Genomic DNA, 19,528 nt, shown 5'->3' on the forward strand with positions numbered 1-19,528 from the left:
TAGCAGACTATGAGGAGATGTCCAATGAATTTCACAAAAATTGTATTGGATTAGAATCTCTGACTGTTCCTTTCACTAACAGGTGTCAGCAGGTATCAGCAGGTGTATATGTCAGCACTGCTCACATTTTTTTCCGAATAATGATTGGCTGATGGAGCTGCCAAGACTGTGCTTCCATTTAGGGTTTTCATTGCCCTAAACAAGCTCAACCAATCAAATTCTGCAGGTTACAGACAGTCAGGGCTATGTTCAAAGTTAAAGCAAAGTGAATCTCTTAACAGGTGTGAATGTAGAATCTGTAGGCAACAGGAGAAGATTTTGGTATCTAAAGTGTTCTGGTGTCTGTTAGTAGTCCTAGTAGAATTGACCAATCACATTTGAGCGGGCCTTGATTGCCTGCAGATAAACAGTCTGTGGGGAGCAAAATAGGTGGAACACAATTGCCAAAATGCAATCTCGTAGTCCATCTGCTGTCGTCTCTGATGATGCAGCTTTCCATTAGCTTTGTTTTAATTTATCTGTATTCATATGCAGATTGCTGTTTAGAGATTAGTTATCTTTCAACTCCAGTCTTGTGTCTCAAGTTGCTTATTGGAATGACCGGTGCACAAAAGAGGCAGTTGTGGCTCAGATATCTGCTGGCTATCTGCTGTTGCTCTCAGTGGCTAAATTGTGGTTAGACTGCTAGCTGATGGGTTCCGAGATTGCAGCAATGTCTAGTGACAGTTTGGACATAGTGGACGTACAGTAAGTGTGTTGGAACTGAGTGCTAGTATGACTATGATAAGTGTGTGGACAAAATCACCATATATAGATGTATATTCAGTCTACAAACTGATCTAACAGAATAACAGTCCCTCTCCCCCTGTTTCAGCTCTTCCACGTGGTGTTGCCTCCACTGCACTAAAGTCAACTCAGTCCATAATGTGCTGTGTGAGGAGTGTGAGCGCCCTCGCTTGGAACTGATCAGCTCGAAAGCAGATGAATCTCAACCTGCCACCATCACTGGTTTGTGTTGTCTCTTGGTACATCTCACAGCTCCACATCCCCATCAGTCCACTATCCAATCCCACTTCCTGTATTCTACTACTTTCTAGTTTCCTCTGTGATTAAGAAACTGACTTAAAAGCAAATAAGTCCAAGACATATGCCATTCACTTACTACTTCTGCTGTCACATTGGAGAAAGTTGTTAGGCTTGTTGAATAGAAATAATTCATTATGTATTAATTAAATGGTGGATTAAATTCAGTATATCATGACGATTTCAGTGTTGTTTGTAATATAAATTTTGGCAGTAATTCCTGATTAAAACATTTAATGTGTATTGGTACTACTTTTATTTTAGGCCCAATTGCAGTCTCAACCATCAGTGTATGTGTGAAAATGGGCCCCTTGGAGCGCTTTTTTGTTCAGACTCTAGGGGCTTCCTCCTATCACTCTCATGAAAGGCTATATCCACACTAATACATTTTCTTTTTAAAACACATAAACCCAGTGTCCACACTACTCTGACATACTACTGGAACCCAGTCTTACTGGTCTTACTTATCGTCATTTGTGCAGTATTTTCTGTAACTAAGCAACCAACCGCAGCGAAGACAATCTGCTTCTTGTTTATATTGGTATGTGCATGCCCAGTGTATGTGAATGGTCATGGGATATACGTTTTCAGGCATGTTAGTATGGAAGGAGATCGTCTTTGTTTTATAATGAAAATGTATCATTGTGGATGTCGCTGCAGGCTTTTACTGTGAAACACCTGCAGGAAATGTTGAGTTTTATTAAAAGCAAATTGAAATCAAGAAGGAATGACAAAGTGCCTGCTCTATGGGCCCAATGGTGCAGGCAGCGCTGATCATCCGGGTAATTTCAGACTGTAGAAACAAAGTTTTTTATGGTTTCATACACCACTGAGCAACTGTCATATGAATTAATAGGTCATACCCTCAATGCTGTATTTATTTAGGAGTGCAAGAAATGCCCCCCACAGCCATGGTACTTTTAAATAAAGTTGAGGACCTGATTGTTGCTGATAATGCGAGTGGCATGAAGTGACATTTGTGTGTGTTTGTGTGTGTGTGTGTGTGTGTGTGTTAATGTGTTCCTCTTAGAGTGGCAGTGTAAGAGCTGCACCATGGTGAATGTAGCCAGCAGCATTTTGTGTGAAGTGTGTGAAAGACCTCGTTTGGCCACACGACCTCCGGTGACCCCGTCACACCCACCCATCACCCCCCCCAGACCACCAGCACCAGTACTGGGCATGCCCGGTGATCCTGACAGCCAGGTCAGTTAACTGTGTGTGTGTGTGTGCGCGCGCGGGCTTGTTTGTTGCCATGCTAAAGGTATGGCTTTTTCTGTAGCACAAGATTTACAGTCATGGTTTAAACTGTTTCATCAGATATTGGATGGCTTGTTTTGCAATTTGGTAAAACATCCATGTCAACCACAGCATGTGAGCGGAGCGGACCGGGTGAAAATTTCCAGTCCTCGCTCACAGACCTGTCACTTTGCGCCGCTCGTCCGCTCCGCTTGGTTCTGCGCATTCTTTTCTCCGCTCCGGTCCACTCCATCATAAATTTTATCCCGCTCAACTCGCTCACCACTCCGCTCAAAAAAAACTGCGTCGTACTACCCTAACCTGTAATCTTCTATTCACAAATAAAACATGAGCTTGGTAGCTCTTTTTCTTGTTCCACATTATCACCATCTGTTAGTTTTACAGGAATGGTACACTTGTATGTCTTCTCAGTTTCTTTTCTGAAGTACACAGTAAACTCCATAGTTTGAAAGAAAATAGTGTGGGTATGCGCAGGTGCAAAGATGCATTCTGGGTGGGGCATGAGCGACCGGACCGAAATTGGAGCAAGAGATAAGGCTCTGCTCCACCTTTTAAAAAAAATAGCCGCTCCTAGCTCAACACAAAATCCTTCCGCTCCCCGCTCAGCTCCGCTCCAGCTCCGCTCCACTCCAGCTCCGCTCCGCTCACATGCTCTGATGTCAACACATTCTCACTCCGACTTTCTCACATATCAACATTTGGTCATGGACTTTCCACGCTGACATATGACATGCAGGGTACCAAGGGTGCATTGCATCGTTGATGTTCTGGGACGCCGTGTCAACTTCAGCCTGTTACACGTATTGTCTGTTTTCAAAATACACTTCTGTTGTCACAGGAACTGTACAGTTTGCATACGGTGTCTTTCAAAATAAATGTACAACGTTGGTACAACACCACGAATTGCCGTTTTTTTTTATCTCAGAAACGATCACACGTGGTTATGTTTAGCCAACACACATGAGGTTGGGTTTAGGAAAAAAGAACTGGGTTTGGCTTTACAATCTCCCGGGAAGCAAACACCGGCCTCCCGGGTAAAAGTCAGTGGCTGTTGGATCCATCCACCACCACTTCTGCCTGCCCTACTCAGACTTTTCACCCCTTAACTTACGATGTTGTCCAGCCACATTTCCCCCCTGACGTTACACAATAACAGTGACGAGCTGCGTATCATGCCGATGTAAAAGGATGACTTTTCGTCAGTGTCTGACGCTGGAAGGAGGAGGTTGGCATCGGCAGAGCCGAGTGTGATGATAGAGGAGCTCAGACAGGAAATCAAAACGTTTTGCCTGTCTCCCGCTGAGGCCGTGCTCTTGGGGCCTGGTGGGGGGGCCTCTTGCTCGCCTCCCTGATGCCCCGGTCTGGCCTCACCCCTCAATGCAATATATATTATCAATTATTATTCTTATGAAGGTCATTATCATGATATATTGGTTTATATTATGTTATGTTATGCATTGTATTATATCATAGTGTATTATTATATTATATCATATCATATGATGTTATATTTTATTATATTCTGTTGTATTATCGTGTTATATTACAGCATAATGTGTTATATTAGGTCATAATATATTATTTTAGCTTACATTATTATGTTACATTATATTAGGTTAAATTATATTACACTATATTATATGAAGATATGCCGTATTGTATTGCATGTATGTGTGTATGTATATATATATATATATATATATATACACATACATATATATATATATATATATATATATATATATATATATACATATATTTACCCAGCTGACCAATCACAATGGAGGGGTGGGATAAATACCACAAAGACCAATCCTTGGCCACATCCTAAATGTAAAAGTGTTCAACAACAACAATGGAGGAAAATTTAGGACTGCTGGCCACCCACACTGACAGGCACGTCCTCTTTGCTACAGCCTTCCCTTCATCCAGAGCAAGAACTGTGCCTCGTACCCACATTTTTACTTCCACGGATATTCTGTAGCCTACAACCAGATACAAGCTCTGGCACTCCCAGCTTGGCTTTTTCAGAGGAGTTCCTGGCATTTACAGCTGGAAAAAAACTCTTTGGTGAACACATGGCCAGTGGTGTAGTGGTAGTTGATGAGACAGGTGTACTACTGGGTAGATGGGTATGAGGAGGAAGGGTATACTCTCCTATATATTACAATGCCTTTCTGGCTGATAGGCGGGTATACTGTTAATGGCAAGAAAAAGAGGTGAGTAAACTTTGTATACCTGTTTATACCCTCCACTACACCACTGTGATCAGCCTTATGAAAATAACAACAATGTTCAATCAACCAATCGATCAGAAAGTGTCAGCTTTTATGCACACACAAGACTGAACGCATGAATTTTTATACTTAGTGACTCTCTCTCTCTCTCTCTCTCTCCTCTCTCTCTCTCTCTCTCTCTCTCTCTGTGTTTACTCTCTTTGTCTCTGCCCAGTGGGTTTGCCAGTTCTGTACCTATCTGAACTACTCTCCTGCCACAGTGTGTGAGATGTGTGACCTAGCTCGTCCAGAACCCGCACCTCTGCCTGTGAAGCTCCGCCCCCCCTCCCCTGTCAGACGGGTCCCTGCCCTGCCAATCAAACCCAAACAGCCTGCTCCCGAAGACCTGGACTCCTGGAGGCAGAGGCTGATGAAGGAGGAGGGACTGAAGCTGATTCAGCTGATCAGAGCAAGTTGCCTTCATCACCTACCACTGATCTTGGATCTAGACAATATTTTGTCCCTGTATTCTAGTGTATCTGTCCTTTGTGTCTGTGACAGGATGGGGAGAAGAAAGGAGTGAGTCCAGAGGAGGTGTACACGAGTATGAGGGTAGCAGGAGACAGCAGCATCCTGCCATGCAAGTGGTTAAAGACTGAGCTTCCTCTGCTGTTAGACCAGATCAGGATGCTGGTGGGAACATCTTCCCTTAAGTCTGTTTCTGACAGCACCACAACAGAGCGCAGAGTCAGTATGCTTCTCTCAGTACAATTAAAGTCCTGTAAATCCTGACAAAACACACCTTTATGTTTCTCTGACTGTAACTGTTAGGAGTGTTTTCTGTTAATTAAAAGGTTATTGACTTTCCTCTAACACAGAGCAGGTCATGTGAAGCTCCTGCTGAGGATGCTGGGAAAGAGATCAACCCTGAAGAAACTGAAAGTGTTGTCCAGTTGTCCAGAGCAGAGGCCAAGCAGGCCTGGCTGACAGCAGGGGGTGACACTGAGAGAGCTGCCAGACAAGCGCTGAGAGACAGACTCGCCAAGGTGACATATACAGCATTTCTCCATAATGTTCAGAGATGCACAATAATATTCTGTTAGCCTTCCTTTTGTCTACACTCTCAGAAATCAAGGTACTAAGTAGAACCACTAAATGTAAATGGTAAATGGACTTGCACTTGTATACTTCCTGTCTAGTCTTCTAACTACTCAAAGCGCTTTTTACACTACAAGTCACATTTTTTAACCGGTTCAGTAACCAGAGCTAGTCTGATGGAGAAGGGGTGAGAGAGGTTCTGCAAAGAACTATTCTACGGTGTTGTGGTTCCATCCATCAAGACCATCTCTGGGGATTCTCTCCAGAATCTTTCCACCTTCTAAGGATGCTAACAAAAACCCACCCAGGGGAGAACCTGAAAATAGTAATTGACTACACTACCTGTAGTTCCTTCTCACTTTTTGCGGTTATAGTGGGATTTTTCTTGAAATCACTGCTACTACAGACTTTGTTATTTAAATGGTGCAGTAGGGTTGGGAGCTGAAACTTGATTCCCAAATAGAGTCATCAAAATCAAAGTACCAGGTACCCTAAAAATGCAGCATTGTATAGCACCAAATGATGGCAAATACGAGTTAAATGAATTGATTAAGAGGATTCCAGATACATTGATATTTGATATTTTAGGGTGAGGCTCCTAAAATTCATGCTTTCAACAGAAGGGGTTCTTGATGAAGTCTTTAAGCTGAAAACACACTGTCACGCGGCGCGTTTAGTGGCAGGCATCAAGTGCCGCCTCAAGCACACACTGGACGTGTCGTGCTACAACTAATCAACAGACGACCACGCAAAGATTTTACTACTTTTACTGAGAGATCTGTACCTCTTCCACCTCTGCATTAGCTCAAAAACATGTGTGGACACACTAATTAAACTTGATTTCTCACCTGAAGAGCCGATCTCCAGAGCTATGACTCACCCAGCAATATCTTTTTGGCCATTATCTTTGTAATGACGGGAGTGGGGTTCGTGTAGCTCGAGATATTACTCAACTTTAACAATGAGTTTTTCCTTATCAATTCTTCATCACATGCGAGACAGCAACAGCAACAGGGTTCTTTTTATTCATCAGTGGTAAGGAGAGGAGTCAAGCTGCCATAGGAGCAGAGAAAAAGAGCTGCTGCTGGAGCTGGTATGCACAAGCAAAGTGTGAGTCAGGGAAAAATGTTTAAGAAATGTGAAATTTTTTTTAATTCTGGGCAACAAGGCTGGAAATAGGGGAGGGCATGAGGTGCCATGCCGATGCGTCTTCAAAAAAAGGTTCTTGAGAAGCAAATGGGTCTCGGTAGAACCTCAGTCCTTCATGATGAACCCATTTGGAAATCAGACTTCTATGAGTGTGCAGAGATGATAGATGATATCATTCTTTCTTCACCCCACCCTCTCAGGTAAAAGAGCTGTATTCACTGGGCTTCAGTGATGAGACTCGCTGTCATGAGGTTTTGAGGCAGAGTGGTGGTGAGGTGAGAGGGGCCCTAGCCCTACTGCAGCGGCCCCTCCTGGAGCCCTTCCACAAGCGCATTTGGAGTGACAAGCCTGAGCCTCCTGTAGACATCCATCACCCTGACAAACAGGTGAGAGCAAGCAGATACATCAGGCCTGGATCTACTCACAGCTCACAATACTCAGATAACTGCATTCTGTTATGAGTCTGCTGTTTTTGATATTTATGAACTCTCTTTACTGGCTCGTCTTGCCCCTTCATGTCATGGTAATGCAAAAGAGTTCTCCACATAGAAAAGAATATAATAGTTGACTGCTGTCAACACAGTTGATAGGAATTTGCCTCAGTGAAGCTCTTAAAAAAGACAGAAAGACACTCATAAGTTTATAAAATATGTAAAATAAGACAAGCAAAGTCAGTTATCAAAGTTTAGATTTGAAACATACCTAATGTGATTAAGATCAAGTCAAGTCCTGAAGTGCTTTGTGCTACTACATTCATTTTAGAGTGCTTGTTGCTTTGTGCAGCTACCTACCTATTTTTAAAGTGCTTCTTGTGTCTGTGCATCAGAGTTCAAGTATTGAACAGCCTCAGGATATGTGCTGTTACTGAGGAGAGATGTCCTACATCTGAAACTCTGGAAGGGGAGGAATTTAGAAGGAGCTAGTAGGATGAGAGGAGTCAACCATCACTGCCGCCGTGTCTTACACCTGATACATGTAGCATATATGGAGGAGATGGAGTAAGGTCACAGCAATGGGTCTCATTCATGAAACATGAACGGAACAAATTTGTGTTTAAACTGTTTGCAGAAGGAAATTTACGTGTATTTCGACATTAATCAATATGTTAGTAGCTCCGATCTTTTTGTAGGTACTAACAAAATCTACACCTGCTTCTGACCACTCGTAGTGCTTGTGTAAATAAGGAATGCACATAAATATTTCTTGTACTTATTAGAAATAACAATTTTAATTTGTATTGTGTTCTGTTATGTTCACAATACACAGATGCCTTTGAAACATGTAAGTTAAACATGACAAAACATTAGAAATATAACACATTTAGCTAAATTGGCAATTATCAGATTTAAGCTTCAGATTAGGTTTCTTAGGTTTCTTCTATGGGTTATTTAAATTGACTTAATACATGTGTTTTCTACATTTATGGCATCCCATTCCCACTTGATTCAATCAAGAGAGAGAACTCCACAAATATATCATCTGTTTGAGTGGTGAAACTGTGAGAGGCACGCTTCTGACCAAACACTAAGCTATCAGTGATGGCTGTCAGAATGTGTTATGATTTAACATTTAATATAACACAAACATCACCTAACCTTTGTTTTGTTTTGTTTTTTCATCAGGTTTCATATCAAACCATTTTCGTTTAACTTTTTGGATGGTTCTTACAACAGAGGACATGTTATCTGTCCCTGTCACACCACTACTAACAGAAGAAAACATTTTATTTTTTGTTTCTCAACTCCACTTCACCTAAACTCACTTCCATCTCAGCGTTGGAAAAGATTTTTTTTTCATCTCTGTCTTTTGTTCTCAGGTTGACAGGATGCACTTATCCATAGTAATTATCACCCCCATAAATGGTGGTCACTGGCTATTTATGTATGCAATGTATGCTAATTACTTTCTAGCAGGAGGGCACTGTCAGTTTACAACTGATTGACATTCGTGATCATTCACACATCAAGCCTCTGAAAATTAAGAAAACTTTGGCTCAAAACACATACAGTAACTACTTGAAGACGGAAGGAGGTGGACTGCCTGCCATCTAGCTCCTGCTCATACAACTGTTTGTGCTTCTTAAAGTCAAGGATCCTTCCTTGGTATAGGACGGGTCCTTCCGAGGAAGGATCATAGAGAGGATAGGCAAGACTACTTCGTAGCATTTGGTGAACACACATTTGAGCAGGATAGTGAGTGCCCAGGTGTGCGTCATTAACCCTCTGGGGTCTGAGGCGGTTTCATATGGGTGAAAATTTTGGTACTCTCTAATGTTGCACAATTTGAACAAATGTAAGCAGTATTTTCAGAGTCATATTACTTTTAAGGAGAACGTATTTCTCGATTATACTTAAAAAAAATAAAAATATGCCAGGTAGGCTAAATGAAACTTTAGTGAAAAGCAGTGACCTTACCCATCGTAACACATTTTTTGGGTCACTTGAGGTGACTCTGTTAAGTCTTAGGAATGTATGAAGCTATTAACACTGTGAACTGCTCCACTGATTTGGACAGTTTAATGGCTATCTAAAAATGTACTGTAAAACTTCAGTTAAAAGCCTAGTTCCAATTTAATGCCCAGTTCCTTCCTAGCCCAGTGTGGCTACACATTTTGACAAATAAAGGCCTGTCTCAATTAGACGCCTGGTGTGGTTGCAAAGCAGTTCATTTTTACAGAAGTTCTTTGGATGTATAAAACTAGGTTGTTGGCTACCCACTTGAGCTAATGTTAGTCAGTTGCTTTGATCACGCATACAAATATAAATGCTTAATCTTTTGTCAGTATGGAGATACTACACATTGTTAGCTCGGTTAGAGTCTCTATAATTCAGTCGTTCAGTTCATTTTACTGAGGCCATGAGCGCTAAAGAAAAATGCACTCAGATTTACTGGCATGGTAAATAAGAGACACAGAAATAGGTGGTGACTCCCAACTTTTCAAATTATGTGTCCATTCCTCAATTACCCTGTGAGTTATTCATATTCCTTTAGTCTGTAAGGGTCCTCAGATCAAAGAATCAAAAGGGTTTTTCATAAAAATATATCCAAGTTGAGAGTATTGTTTTAATTGGTTAAAATGGTGTTGTGTCAGTATGCCAGGTGCTGTTATCATAGGGTGCTGTAAAATGAGTGTCATAACTCTCTCTCTCTCTCTCTCTCTGATGCGCTGTCTCTTGGAGCTAGATCAAATTAATGATTCATAATTGATATGTTATCTAAAGCCTCATTTTTATTTAGTAATATTCATACTGGTTTAAATAAACAATTTGACTGCATTTCCCCATGTGTACTGAGCAAAGGTTTTGTGTGAAAGGAATTAAAGGCCTGTCCTATATAGATCCCAAATATAGGCCTGTTGAGTTCAGTGATTTAAGCAAATAAATGGATAGCGTCCTTGAAATTCAGCCATTTAAGGATCCTTCCTTGACATTGAGAAACACCTTGTGAGTATTGAGAAACACCTTGTGAGTATTGCGCAGGTCTCCTTCACCTGTCAGTCACAGAACTGGCTATGAATCAGAAGCAAGTCCACTACTTGGCTCCAGGACTATGTGACAAGCTAAAAAAAAAAAGACCAAAGGACTGTAGGTTTGAGATACCATAAATCAGACTGCTAACAGGCCAAATGTTGAAATATGTTAACTCTGTATCATAGTAAAACGTAACAAGCTAATTTTCAAGTTTCAAGCTAATTTTATATTAAAATGTTTCTAAAGGTATTTGTCACAAGTACAGAAATTTATGGTTGAAACCAAATGATTAAGTATGCAAGATGATGTGGTGTGGTAGGCATAATGCTGTACACTAGGAGCCTTAGAAAAGACTTAAGTCTGACACCCTCTCACATCTAAAGACAGTGAGTTGTTAGTCACACGCTATGAGATTTGGAGAGGCTGGGGATCTTTCTAGATCACTGTTTACAAAAAAAAAGTTTGCTAAAACTAGATTGCTTTTGAGATTATTTCCTGTCCTGCTCCTGATGGAAAATATTACACCAAACTCTCTACAAAACATGACATATTAACAATTCTTGTGTGTACGCAAAATCACATAACTCTAGTAACAGAAGATAAAAGGCGTCATATGTGGACAGTTTTCTTGTCAATTCAGCATCAATGTAATCCATAAAGATAAACTATATTTACGTACAAACTTTATATTCTGGACTCTGTTGCATCAACTTGCCACCAACCTCCAGTAGTTAACTGCGCTATTTTAGTGGGAGGAGACTGTGGGAATGAGAGGAGAACTGTTTCGAAAATGAAAATTCCTCACTAAAATAAGTGCTGGTTGGTGGATTAGCTACATACTGAATTAAACACTGACTCTTATTCCACAGCTCCACCAGTTTCTCCTCCTTTTCCACTGCCCCAAGTGGACAAAAAAATCAGTGGATGCAGTTCTAAAGAGCAGACTTGTGGATTCTCTTTCTAGTCTTCCGACGACCCAAAGCACTTTTACACTACATGTCACATTCAACCATTCATGCACACATTCACACACTGGTGGCCAAGGCTACCATACATGGTGCCACCTGCTACTCAGTAACCATTAACAGGCACTCACACAACGATGGAACAGCCATCGGGAGCAATTTAGGGTTCAGTAGCTTGCCCAAAGTGGATTGGAGGAGCCGGGATTCAAACCGATGATCTTCTTATTAGTGTACGAACCACTCTACCAAAGCCCCACGGCCTCTATAGCCTGGGATAGCTGGTAGAATGTGTCTGATCTGGTTATATTCTTATATACAATAGTTTTCTTCTCTTTCAGCGCATATGTCGGAGGTTACTAGCAGTGTACGATCTCCCCAGCTGGGGTCGCTGTGAGCTGGCACTCTCACTGCTTCAAGAACACAGTGCCCCCTACTCACTGGAGGATGTAGTGCAAGCTGTTCGAGAATCCCATGACAGAGAGTTTATCAAGAGAGTGCTGGCTAAAGAGTGTCCCATCTGCCTCTCTGTCTTCCCCCACAGCAAGGTACTGACATAGGTGGTTGTTGTGTCCACCCTATTTTATGCACAATTCAGTTTGTGCATTTAAACATGTTTGAAGTTTGACTGGCACTCTTTTTATTATATTGTCTTGTAACTTTATCTTCTGCAGAATGGAACCTGACTGAAGAATTAGCGCCACCTACTGTTTATCTTGAACCAAATCCCAATATATGCATAGCGCTGATGGATTGCTTTTTTGTTTTTGCCTATTTTCCTGAAAATGTTGTTAAAATTTGCACTACATTTGGACGGAAACCCGACCAGTGATTGTTTATATAAGTTCTGCAGAGTTGAGGCGATGAGAGAGATCTTAATTCAGTGTCGCCCTCTCTCTCTTCACAGATGCAGTCTCTGACGTCATGTCAGTGTTCTGTGTGCTGTGGCTGTTTCCAGCAGCACTTCACTATTGCTGTAAGGGACAAACATATTAGAGACATGGTGTGTCCAGTCTGCTGGGAGCCTGACATCAACGACCCTGAACACCTCAACAGCTACTTCTCCACCCTGGACATCCAGGTAGGAAAAGAGATGGACCAAGGGAGAAATGATGAAGGATAACATGTAGACTACTGCTGCCTGGTTACTTGGAGTAAATGTATTTGTACCTTTCACATAACTAACTGCAGGCTGCGTCTCTAGTGTGGGCAGGTAATTCTCCAGCAGAGTGAGGTTATATCCAACTGTATGGTGTATCACAGCTAATATGATAACTCCCTTTATTGTGCCCTCCCTGAGTCAGCACTGTCAAGACAGTTTGCTATTGGTCGGCATTCACTAAGTTTACCTAAGCTGAACTCTACAGGAAAAGTTAAGGCTTACTTTACCGCAAATCTGCTCTATTGGAATGAATTGATTTCAGTCTATAGTAAATGCTGTTATAAATGCTAGTGTGACCAGGGGTTTGGCCAATGTGAAATTTTTCAAACCAGTTTGATATTTTGCCAAACATCAGACCAGACCAGTATACCAAATTTTACCAGGTGTCGCACTTGACTCAGCAGCTGCTCCTGAGTGGAACATAATAGGCCCGTTTCCACTGAAGAAGTTTCTGGTACTATTTGGGGGGCAGGAACTTTACAGGAACGTCCTCTCGCTCAGCCCTCTCAACTGCCGTGTCTCCACTGAGAGGGCGGAGTAGGAGGAAAGTTCCCGTAAAGTTATCGGGCTCTGGATGTGACGTAATCATTGCACGACCATTTTGACCGGGGCGACGCGGCAAAGAAACAAACAAAGAAGAAGAACAACAAAGAAGAAGAAGCAGAAGTACGAAGCAGAAGTAAGAAGAAGAAAGCAGACATAAGAAAGACGATTAACAACATGGAAGGAGCTGAGGTGGTTGCTGGGTTTCTGGCGTGTCTCTTCGTTTACATGGCGGCGGAAGCTATGAACGAGCTAACCCTCGTCTGCTGAGTTTTAAAAATGCCGGCTATTTTGTCGCTTTCTGTTGACATATGAGTATATCCAATCAGCACCAAGTAAACCCCAAGCCCCAGCCAGGAGTTTTTCGGGGCCGTTCTGAGTCCCTACTCCGAGGCAGGGACTTGTTTAGCCCCTGTAAAAGTTCCGGAACTCTGTTGTTCGGGGGTGGTTCCTGCGGTGGAGACCCGCACCAACGGCCCCAGCCTTGTAAAATTACCCCGAAGTTCCTGCGGTGGAAACGGGCCTTATGACACTGTGTCCCAACAGCAAAAAAGTGTGATCGCCTGACATCAGAGCTGTCTGTCTAAACACTAAACCCATTAAATATGCATTTCTCTCAAGTAATGTAAACAAACCACGTCGCTAACTGTGCGCTAGAGATCAGACGTAACCACTTAAAATATGTGTGATAGTTTTTAAAGCAGATAACACACGTTTTATATTGTGATATTTACCAGAAATGACATACAATACAGCCAGCAGCAAGTAGCCTAGGTTGTTAGTAGCAACGGTCATTTACCAGAAACTTTCAGCTCCCTGGTGACACTTGACTGAAATTTGATCTCCTTCATGTTGCCGTGCTCGGCTCACGGACTGTCAGACACTAATGGCTCTGTTAGTCCATTTATAAACATATTAATCATGTTGTAATATTGCTTATTATTAATGCAATATGAGTTGGATTTAGTGCCATGACACCGTCAGCACAGGTCGCTGATGTAGGCTACTTTTTAATTGGCCAGACAAATGCCAGCTCAGCCAGTTTTTGTGTAAAACAAACTGGTTTAAGCTGGTTCACCAGACTACTGTGATAAAACTCAAAATCAACCCCAATTCTAGTGTGACAAAGCTGTTTTCAGTACTATAAGTATTTCACTGCTTTAAAGATTGTGTTTTCATAAATCTGCATTGTCTGTGCAGTAGAGAGATTGACAAAGTACTCTATCAGTCTTTTGTATTCTTCAGTAAAAAATAATTTGAGTGAAGACAAAATTTCTCACTGTAAATCAATAGCGTGATGACTTCCACTTTGCCAGAAATACACTTAATATCTTTTATTAAATTCCCTCAATGTCTTCACCACATGTATTGTGAGTTTAGTCAGACATGAATGGAAACTGCAATTTGACTTGATGGCGGAAGCATAGAACTGGCGGTAATTCCAGTTTATCATGAAACTTCCACAATGCTTATTCCATGTGACAGAGACAAAAGAAGATTTGTGTGCAGCACACCTCTCAATCAGAGCTAAAAACAAAACAAAACAAATGGAGCGGTTTAGCTCAGGAGGCAGGTCCTGCCTGTGGTGATTTTTTTTTTTTTTAAAGCTCAGCAGTGGGTGACACATACATTTGTTGCATACACATGTTGTACAGTTACAGCAGGTGGAGCATATCAGTAATGTTTAACAGATTGTTGCATCAGTAATATCTCATCTCATCTACATACAGAGTATAATGCAGAGCTCGTTTTGGATCTGTGTGTAGATATTTAAGTTATTGGTACTCTTGTTGGGTGGAGCTTGAACTTGGTGAAGCTGCTCAGAAGTGTTTCAGGTCTGGCCGTAGGGGATGTATCCAGGTCTAATATATAGTTTATGGCTAAAGGACTCCTTTGTTTTCTTTATAATGTGTACCATGATTATGTATTATCATAGCAACCCACAGTACACTGTAACCCCAATTCGCTCACTCAACTTAAATTTTTTTTTTTTTTTTTGGAAAACAGCTTGCACTCAAAACTTTTTGTTTAGTACAATACCGTAACATTTATTTTGTGTCTAGTGTACATTGGTGTCACATTACCCTTGTCTGACAGGAATTTTATGTCAGTTTAACATTACTTTTTGTTTTTGTTTGAGCATTTAATTCTATATCATATGAACATGAAAACACTGAGTATGCATTTTCAACAATTTCTTATTTTAATTTTGTTTAACTATAAAAAATATATTTTGCCAAACTAGCTTAGGCTCCTTGATTGCTAAAATATGACAAAGAGATGAAATCTGAACCAGGAGGTGCTCTTTATTTCACCTCAGCACAACTTTTTAGCCCCTATTTAGCCCCATCAAGCCACAATATGTTAAGTGCACAATGATAGTGTTGTTTACTGGCCTTAAACTAATAAGGCGAAATCAGCTTTATAAATTTTGGTCAAATTAACTCAAAACTCAAAAATTCTTGACCTAACATAAAATCAGTACATCAAGCTCACAAGGGATGAGTTTTTGTGTCAAGTGAACATAAAGTTTTTGTCATTTGACAATCCGGGGCATTTACATTAAAACTTTGTGTCATTGATGCATTGGGGTTTACAGTGTACAGTCATCATAATTTCATTTGCACATAAATGAACAACCCATTCTATTATTACGTCTGGACTTCCAGAGAAAATTCCTAAAATAAGACTGGTGATTTTTAGTTGTTGTTTTGATGTTTTCGCTACTGAAAACATCAAATAAGGTCTTAAAGTCACCAGCAAATGCTCTGCACAGTACATCATATTTATTCTGACATGGAGATATGGAATGAACATGACATGACTCATGATTCATAGGTTACATTTAAAAAACCCAGAAAAGTTCAAAATAGGGCAGCAGATGCTGAGATATCCTGACTTTCAGCCGCTTCAACGAGACAAACTGCCAAAACACCAGATCTTACACCACCCATAATGCATCTTGATAGGTCTTTCATTGAATGCTTGCCATCTGCTAAATACCCACAACCTTCAAACTCCACACCAGTGTTTTGTAACACAGGTTTTCAGATATAAATTTGAAATCTCAGAGCCTAGGCTGAGATAACACTGATGACATTAATATGACATTATCAGGGTTATTTTCATCTGGCAAAGCTGCTCCAGAGACACAGAAAACAAAGACTAAGTAGTGCTAACCTTGTCGAGAAATCTGAGCGTCATGTGTAAAATTGGTGTAGTGTCCCTTGTAAAGGATCACACCTGTGTTTATATGTCTCAAATACTACAAATAACTTCAACATTTATATGCTGCTTGGATTCTTGCTGCCTAGTGATATCTGAGTTGTCTTATTATATTTTGTGCTTCAGCTGAGAGAGTGTCTGGAGCCAGAAGTCTATGAGCTGTTCCATAAGAAGCTGACAGAGCAGGCTCTAATCAAGGACCCCAAGTTCCTCTGGTGCTGTCATGTGAGTACACTAGGAGGCAGTCTTGGTTTTGTCAACAAAAATGATGGTGAACAAATCTTGTAGAATACAGTTTGGAGATTCAGTACTATCAAAATTGTATTTGGTAACTTTTATAAAAAATAACTTTTTGTTATATTTGCTGAACATTCACATCCTACATTCACACACACCCTTTTTCCACCAACGTGAAGCTGGTTTCAGTCCAGTTCCCGCACCTAATTTCTAACCATTCAGAGCATTTCAACCAAAAATAAATTGGTTCAAAAGATCAATTGATTCTCAACTAGAACCAAAGAAATTGTAGGTTTTCCCTGACCTGAAGTATGAATCATGATGACCTCAGTGAGGGTGTCATTTTCTACAGGTCGGACAGTGTGGATGGAGTCTTGCCCATAACAGTCTTCTACATCTTCTTATTGTTAATAGTTGGTCCACGCTTCTTTTTTTGGATTAAAAATATCCGTAATAACAGAATAAAATATTACAGGAAATCAATACAATACACCATTTTGCTATTACTGTTTATTTCTGTTGTGCATTGTGCAGTGCACTCCTTGAATTATACACCTTGATTACAATGGTTCCACTCAAAGCTGGTGAAAACACAGGCTGGTTCAGTAGATAGTACCAATGTTCCAAGTGTCCTGAAAGTTACCGGTTCTAGGACAGAGCCAAGTTGGTGGAAAAGGGGTAACAGTATTACATGAGATGATCTGTAAAAAAAAATCCACTGTGGCTGTTGGAAAACCAATCAGAGCCAAGGAGTCTCTAACGCATGTTTAATTGGTATCAAAAAATATTGTTTAATGTAGTGAAAGCACCAACATTAGATCAGCCTATAGTAATCAATACATTAAAATAGGTCTTTTTTACAGTATCTGTTGTCCATAACTGATTTATACTGTATGAAAAGTTCTGAGCCATCTGAAGGCAGAAGGACACGTGGATAAAGCTGCAGCCTCTGAGCCTCTGGAGTCGCACCACAGTACTGTTACATTACACATGACCATCCATTGTGTTTACCTTCATTGAATCACATGCAAATGACACCAGGCTGCTAGTAAATAACTACACACACTTCTACACACATCATACTAGTGGGCTATGACTCAGTATTGTGACAGTTTAAGCGGGAGACGTTGGATTACCAGTGCTCACTAATCCTCTGTGTTACAGCCTCATTTCATGTTTTATTCTTCAGATGCACAACAGTGCAAACACTGCTGTCTCTTCACTTTATGATGTGACATCAAATAGGAACCTAAGTAATGACACTGCATATTTGTCACACTCAGTGTCATTTTACTTTACTTTGCAATTAGTTCAGTAAAATCCGTGTACTGATATTTTACATTCTAATCATTTGCTTTCAATGTAAGAAAAATTGTGTATCCAATATATCTCATCTTTAAATCAGCAATAAACTCAACTCTCTCCTCTTCTCTATATTCCTCCTCCTCGACTCTTCCTTCCTCTCCTCTCTTCTTGTTTCCTCTTTTCTTGTTTCCTCTCCTCCCCTCTTGTTTCCTTTCCTCTCCTCTCTTCTTGTTTCCTATCTTATTGTTTCTTGTCCTGTCTTCTTGATTCATCATGTCTCCTCTCCTCTCCTCTCCTCCTCTCCTATCGTTTCCCTTCCTCTCATCTCTTCTTTTTTCCTATCAAACTGTTTCCTAATCTGTCTTTTGATTCCTCTCATCCTGTTTCCTATCCTGTCTTTTTGAATCGTCCTGTTTCCTGTCTTCTCCTCTTTTTTCCTCTCCTCTCTGCAGTGCTCATATGGGTTCATCTATGATGGAGATCAGCTTAAAGTCACCTGTTTCCAGTGTCGCAACAGTTTCTGTGCTCAGTGTAAAAAGCCTGTAAGTATTCAGAGTCTGTCTCTCTATTGTGTTGGTGTCTCTCTTCATGTTTTGTACCTGCTGTGTTTGGTCTGTCACAACTCATATTGATTTGGCCCTTTTTGTTGAATTTGGGAGGAAAATGTTTTTCTCTCCACAGAATGAAGAAACCAAAAATGGCAAACATTGTTGATAAATTGAAATAAACAGGGAATTTAACAACAGCAAAGCCAGATCAAAACATCTGTTTATAATCTCTCACATAACCCGTGCAGTGTAATTCAAATCTCATTTATCCAGTCGTATGCTCAGTACTTCACAGACACATGCGTTCCCCTCAGCCCTTTCTGACCAGGACTGCAGTGAAACTTATCTATGATTTCAATTTTAATCCTGTTGAAAATGACCTGCTCTCAATATAGCATACACTTCAACTGTTACAGATTTTTGGTAACACTTATTTGGATAGTCCACCTGCAGATAGTTCATTGAGTATTTGTAACATTTCAACAGTTTATCAGTTGAGATTAAGCATTTCCCCTGTTTGGCTTTATTCTGTAGATATTTATCAGTAGAGTATATGTGACAATTTATGACATATTCTCAAAAATTCATGACATTTTAGTCATGTTTTCTATATGTTTTTAATCTTTAAACTTATCCAGTGAGGCTAATTCATGTATCAGAAATTGGAATTAAATGTGACAGGTTGTATAAAAATTCAATTTAGACATTTTTGTTCTACAACTAAAAATCATTTCTGCACACTTACAATCTGTCATTTCTCCAGCAGTGTTTGACAGGTTTACGGAGTGATTAACGAGCACACATTTACTGTCAATCATTTGATAAGCGACGTCACTCTATTTATGCTCTTAAAAACTTTGACACCACAAATAACTAATCTGAGACAACTAGGATTTGTACCCAGGGTCATTATAAACTCTGACTTATCTATCTCACTGTTAAGAAGCAAAAACTTACTTAATTAAAGCCTGAGTTCTTTCTTAATCTGCAACATGTTAGTCTGGAGGTTTAAACTTGTGTCCTGTCACAGAGCTGGTGATTGAAACTAAACTTTCATCTCTGTCAGAGAAAACTGATCTGAGTTCAGACTGTTTACTTATACAGCTACACTCACAGATAACTGAGCCTCCTACCTGCCTGACAAACAGCATCAACCCATAAACCTTTTCAAGACAGTCCAGACTGAGTGGAGTCCTGTATTAATCAGCTGTGAGGTCCGGTGGCTGGTGGCTGCTTGCTCCACTGCAATTCAGCAGCTAACAAGCAGAGCTAA

The 19,528-nt window shown here is 40.5% G+C and overlaps 1 protein-coding gene across 1 annotated transcript in view; it reads left to right on the top strand.

Annotated features, from left to right (window-relative positions):
• The window catches only part of LOC126382501 (E3 ubiquitin-protein ligase RNF31), a 45,359-nt gene that overhangs the window by 13,069 nt on the left and 12,762 nt on the right, over window positions 1–19,528 (top strand). The window contains exons 8-17 of the mRNA XM_050032398.1: window positions 875–1,008; window positions 2,114–2,286; window positions 4,792–5,025; window positions 5,118–5,303; window positions 5,435–5,602; window positions 7,004–7,189; window positions 11,577–11,783; window positions 12,143–12,316; window positions 16,292–16,390; window positions 18,160–18,249. Of these exons, the coding sequence (XP_049888355.1) occupies window positions 875–1,008; window positions 2,114–2,286; window positions 4,792–5,025; window positions 5,118–5,303; window positions 5,435–5,602; window positions 7,004–7,189; window positions 11,577–11,783; window positions 12,143–12,316; window positions 16,292–16,390; window positions 18,160–18,249 (1,651 nt within the window). The remainder of the gene's footprint in view (window positions 1–874; window positions 1,009–2,113; window positions 2,287–4,791; window positions 5,026–5,117; window positions 5,304–5,434; window positions 5,603–7,003; window positions 7,190–11,576; window positions 11,784–12,142; window positions 12,317–16,291; window positions 16,391–18,159; window positions 18,250–19,528) is intronic.

Source organism: Epinephelus moara, chromosome 21, assembly GCF_006386435.1.
Source record: "Epinephelus moara isolate mb chromosome 21, YSFRI_EMoa_1.0, whole genome shotgun sequence".
Taxonomy (NCBI): Eukaryota; Metazoa; Chordata; class Actinopteri; order Perciformes; family Serranidae; genus Epinephelus; species Epinephelus moara.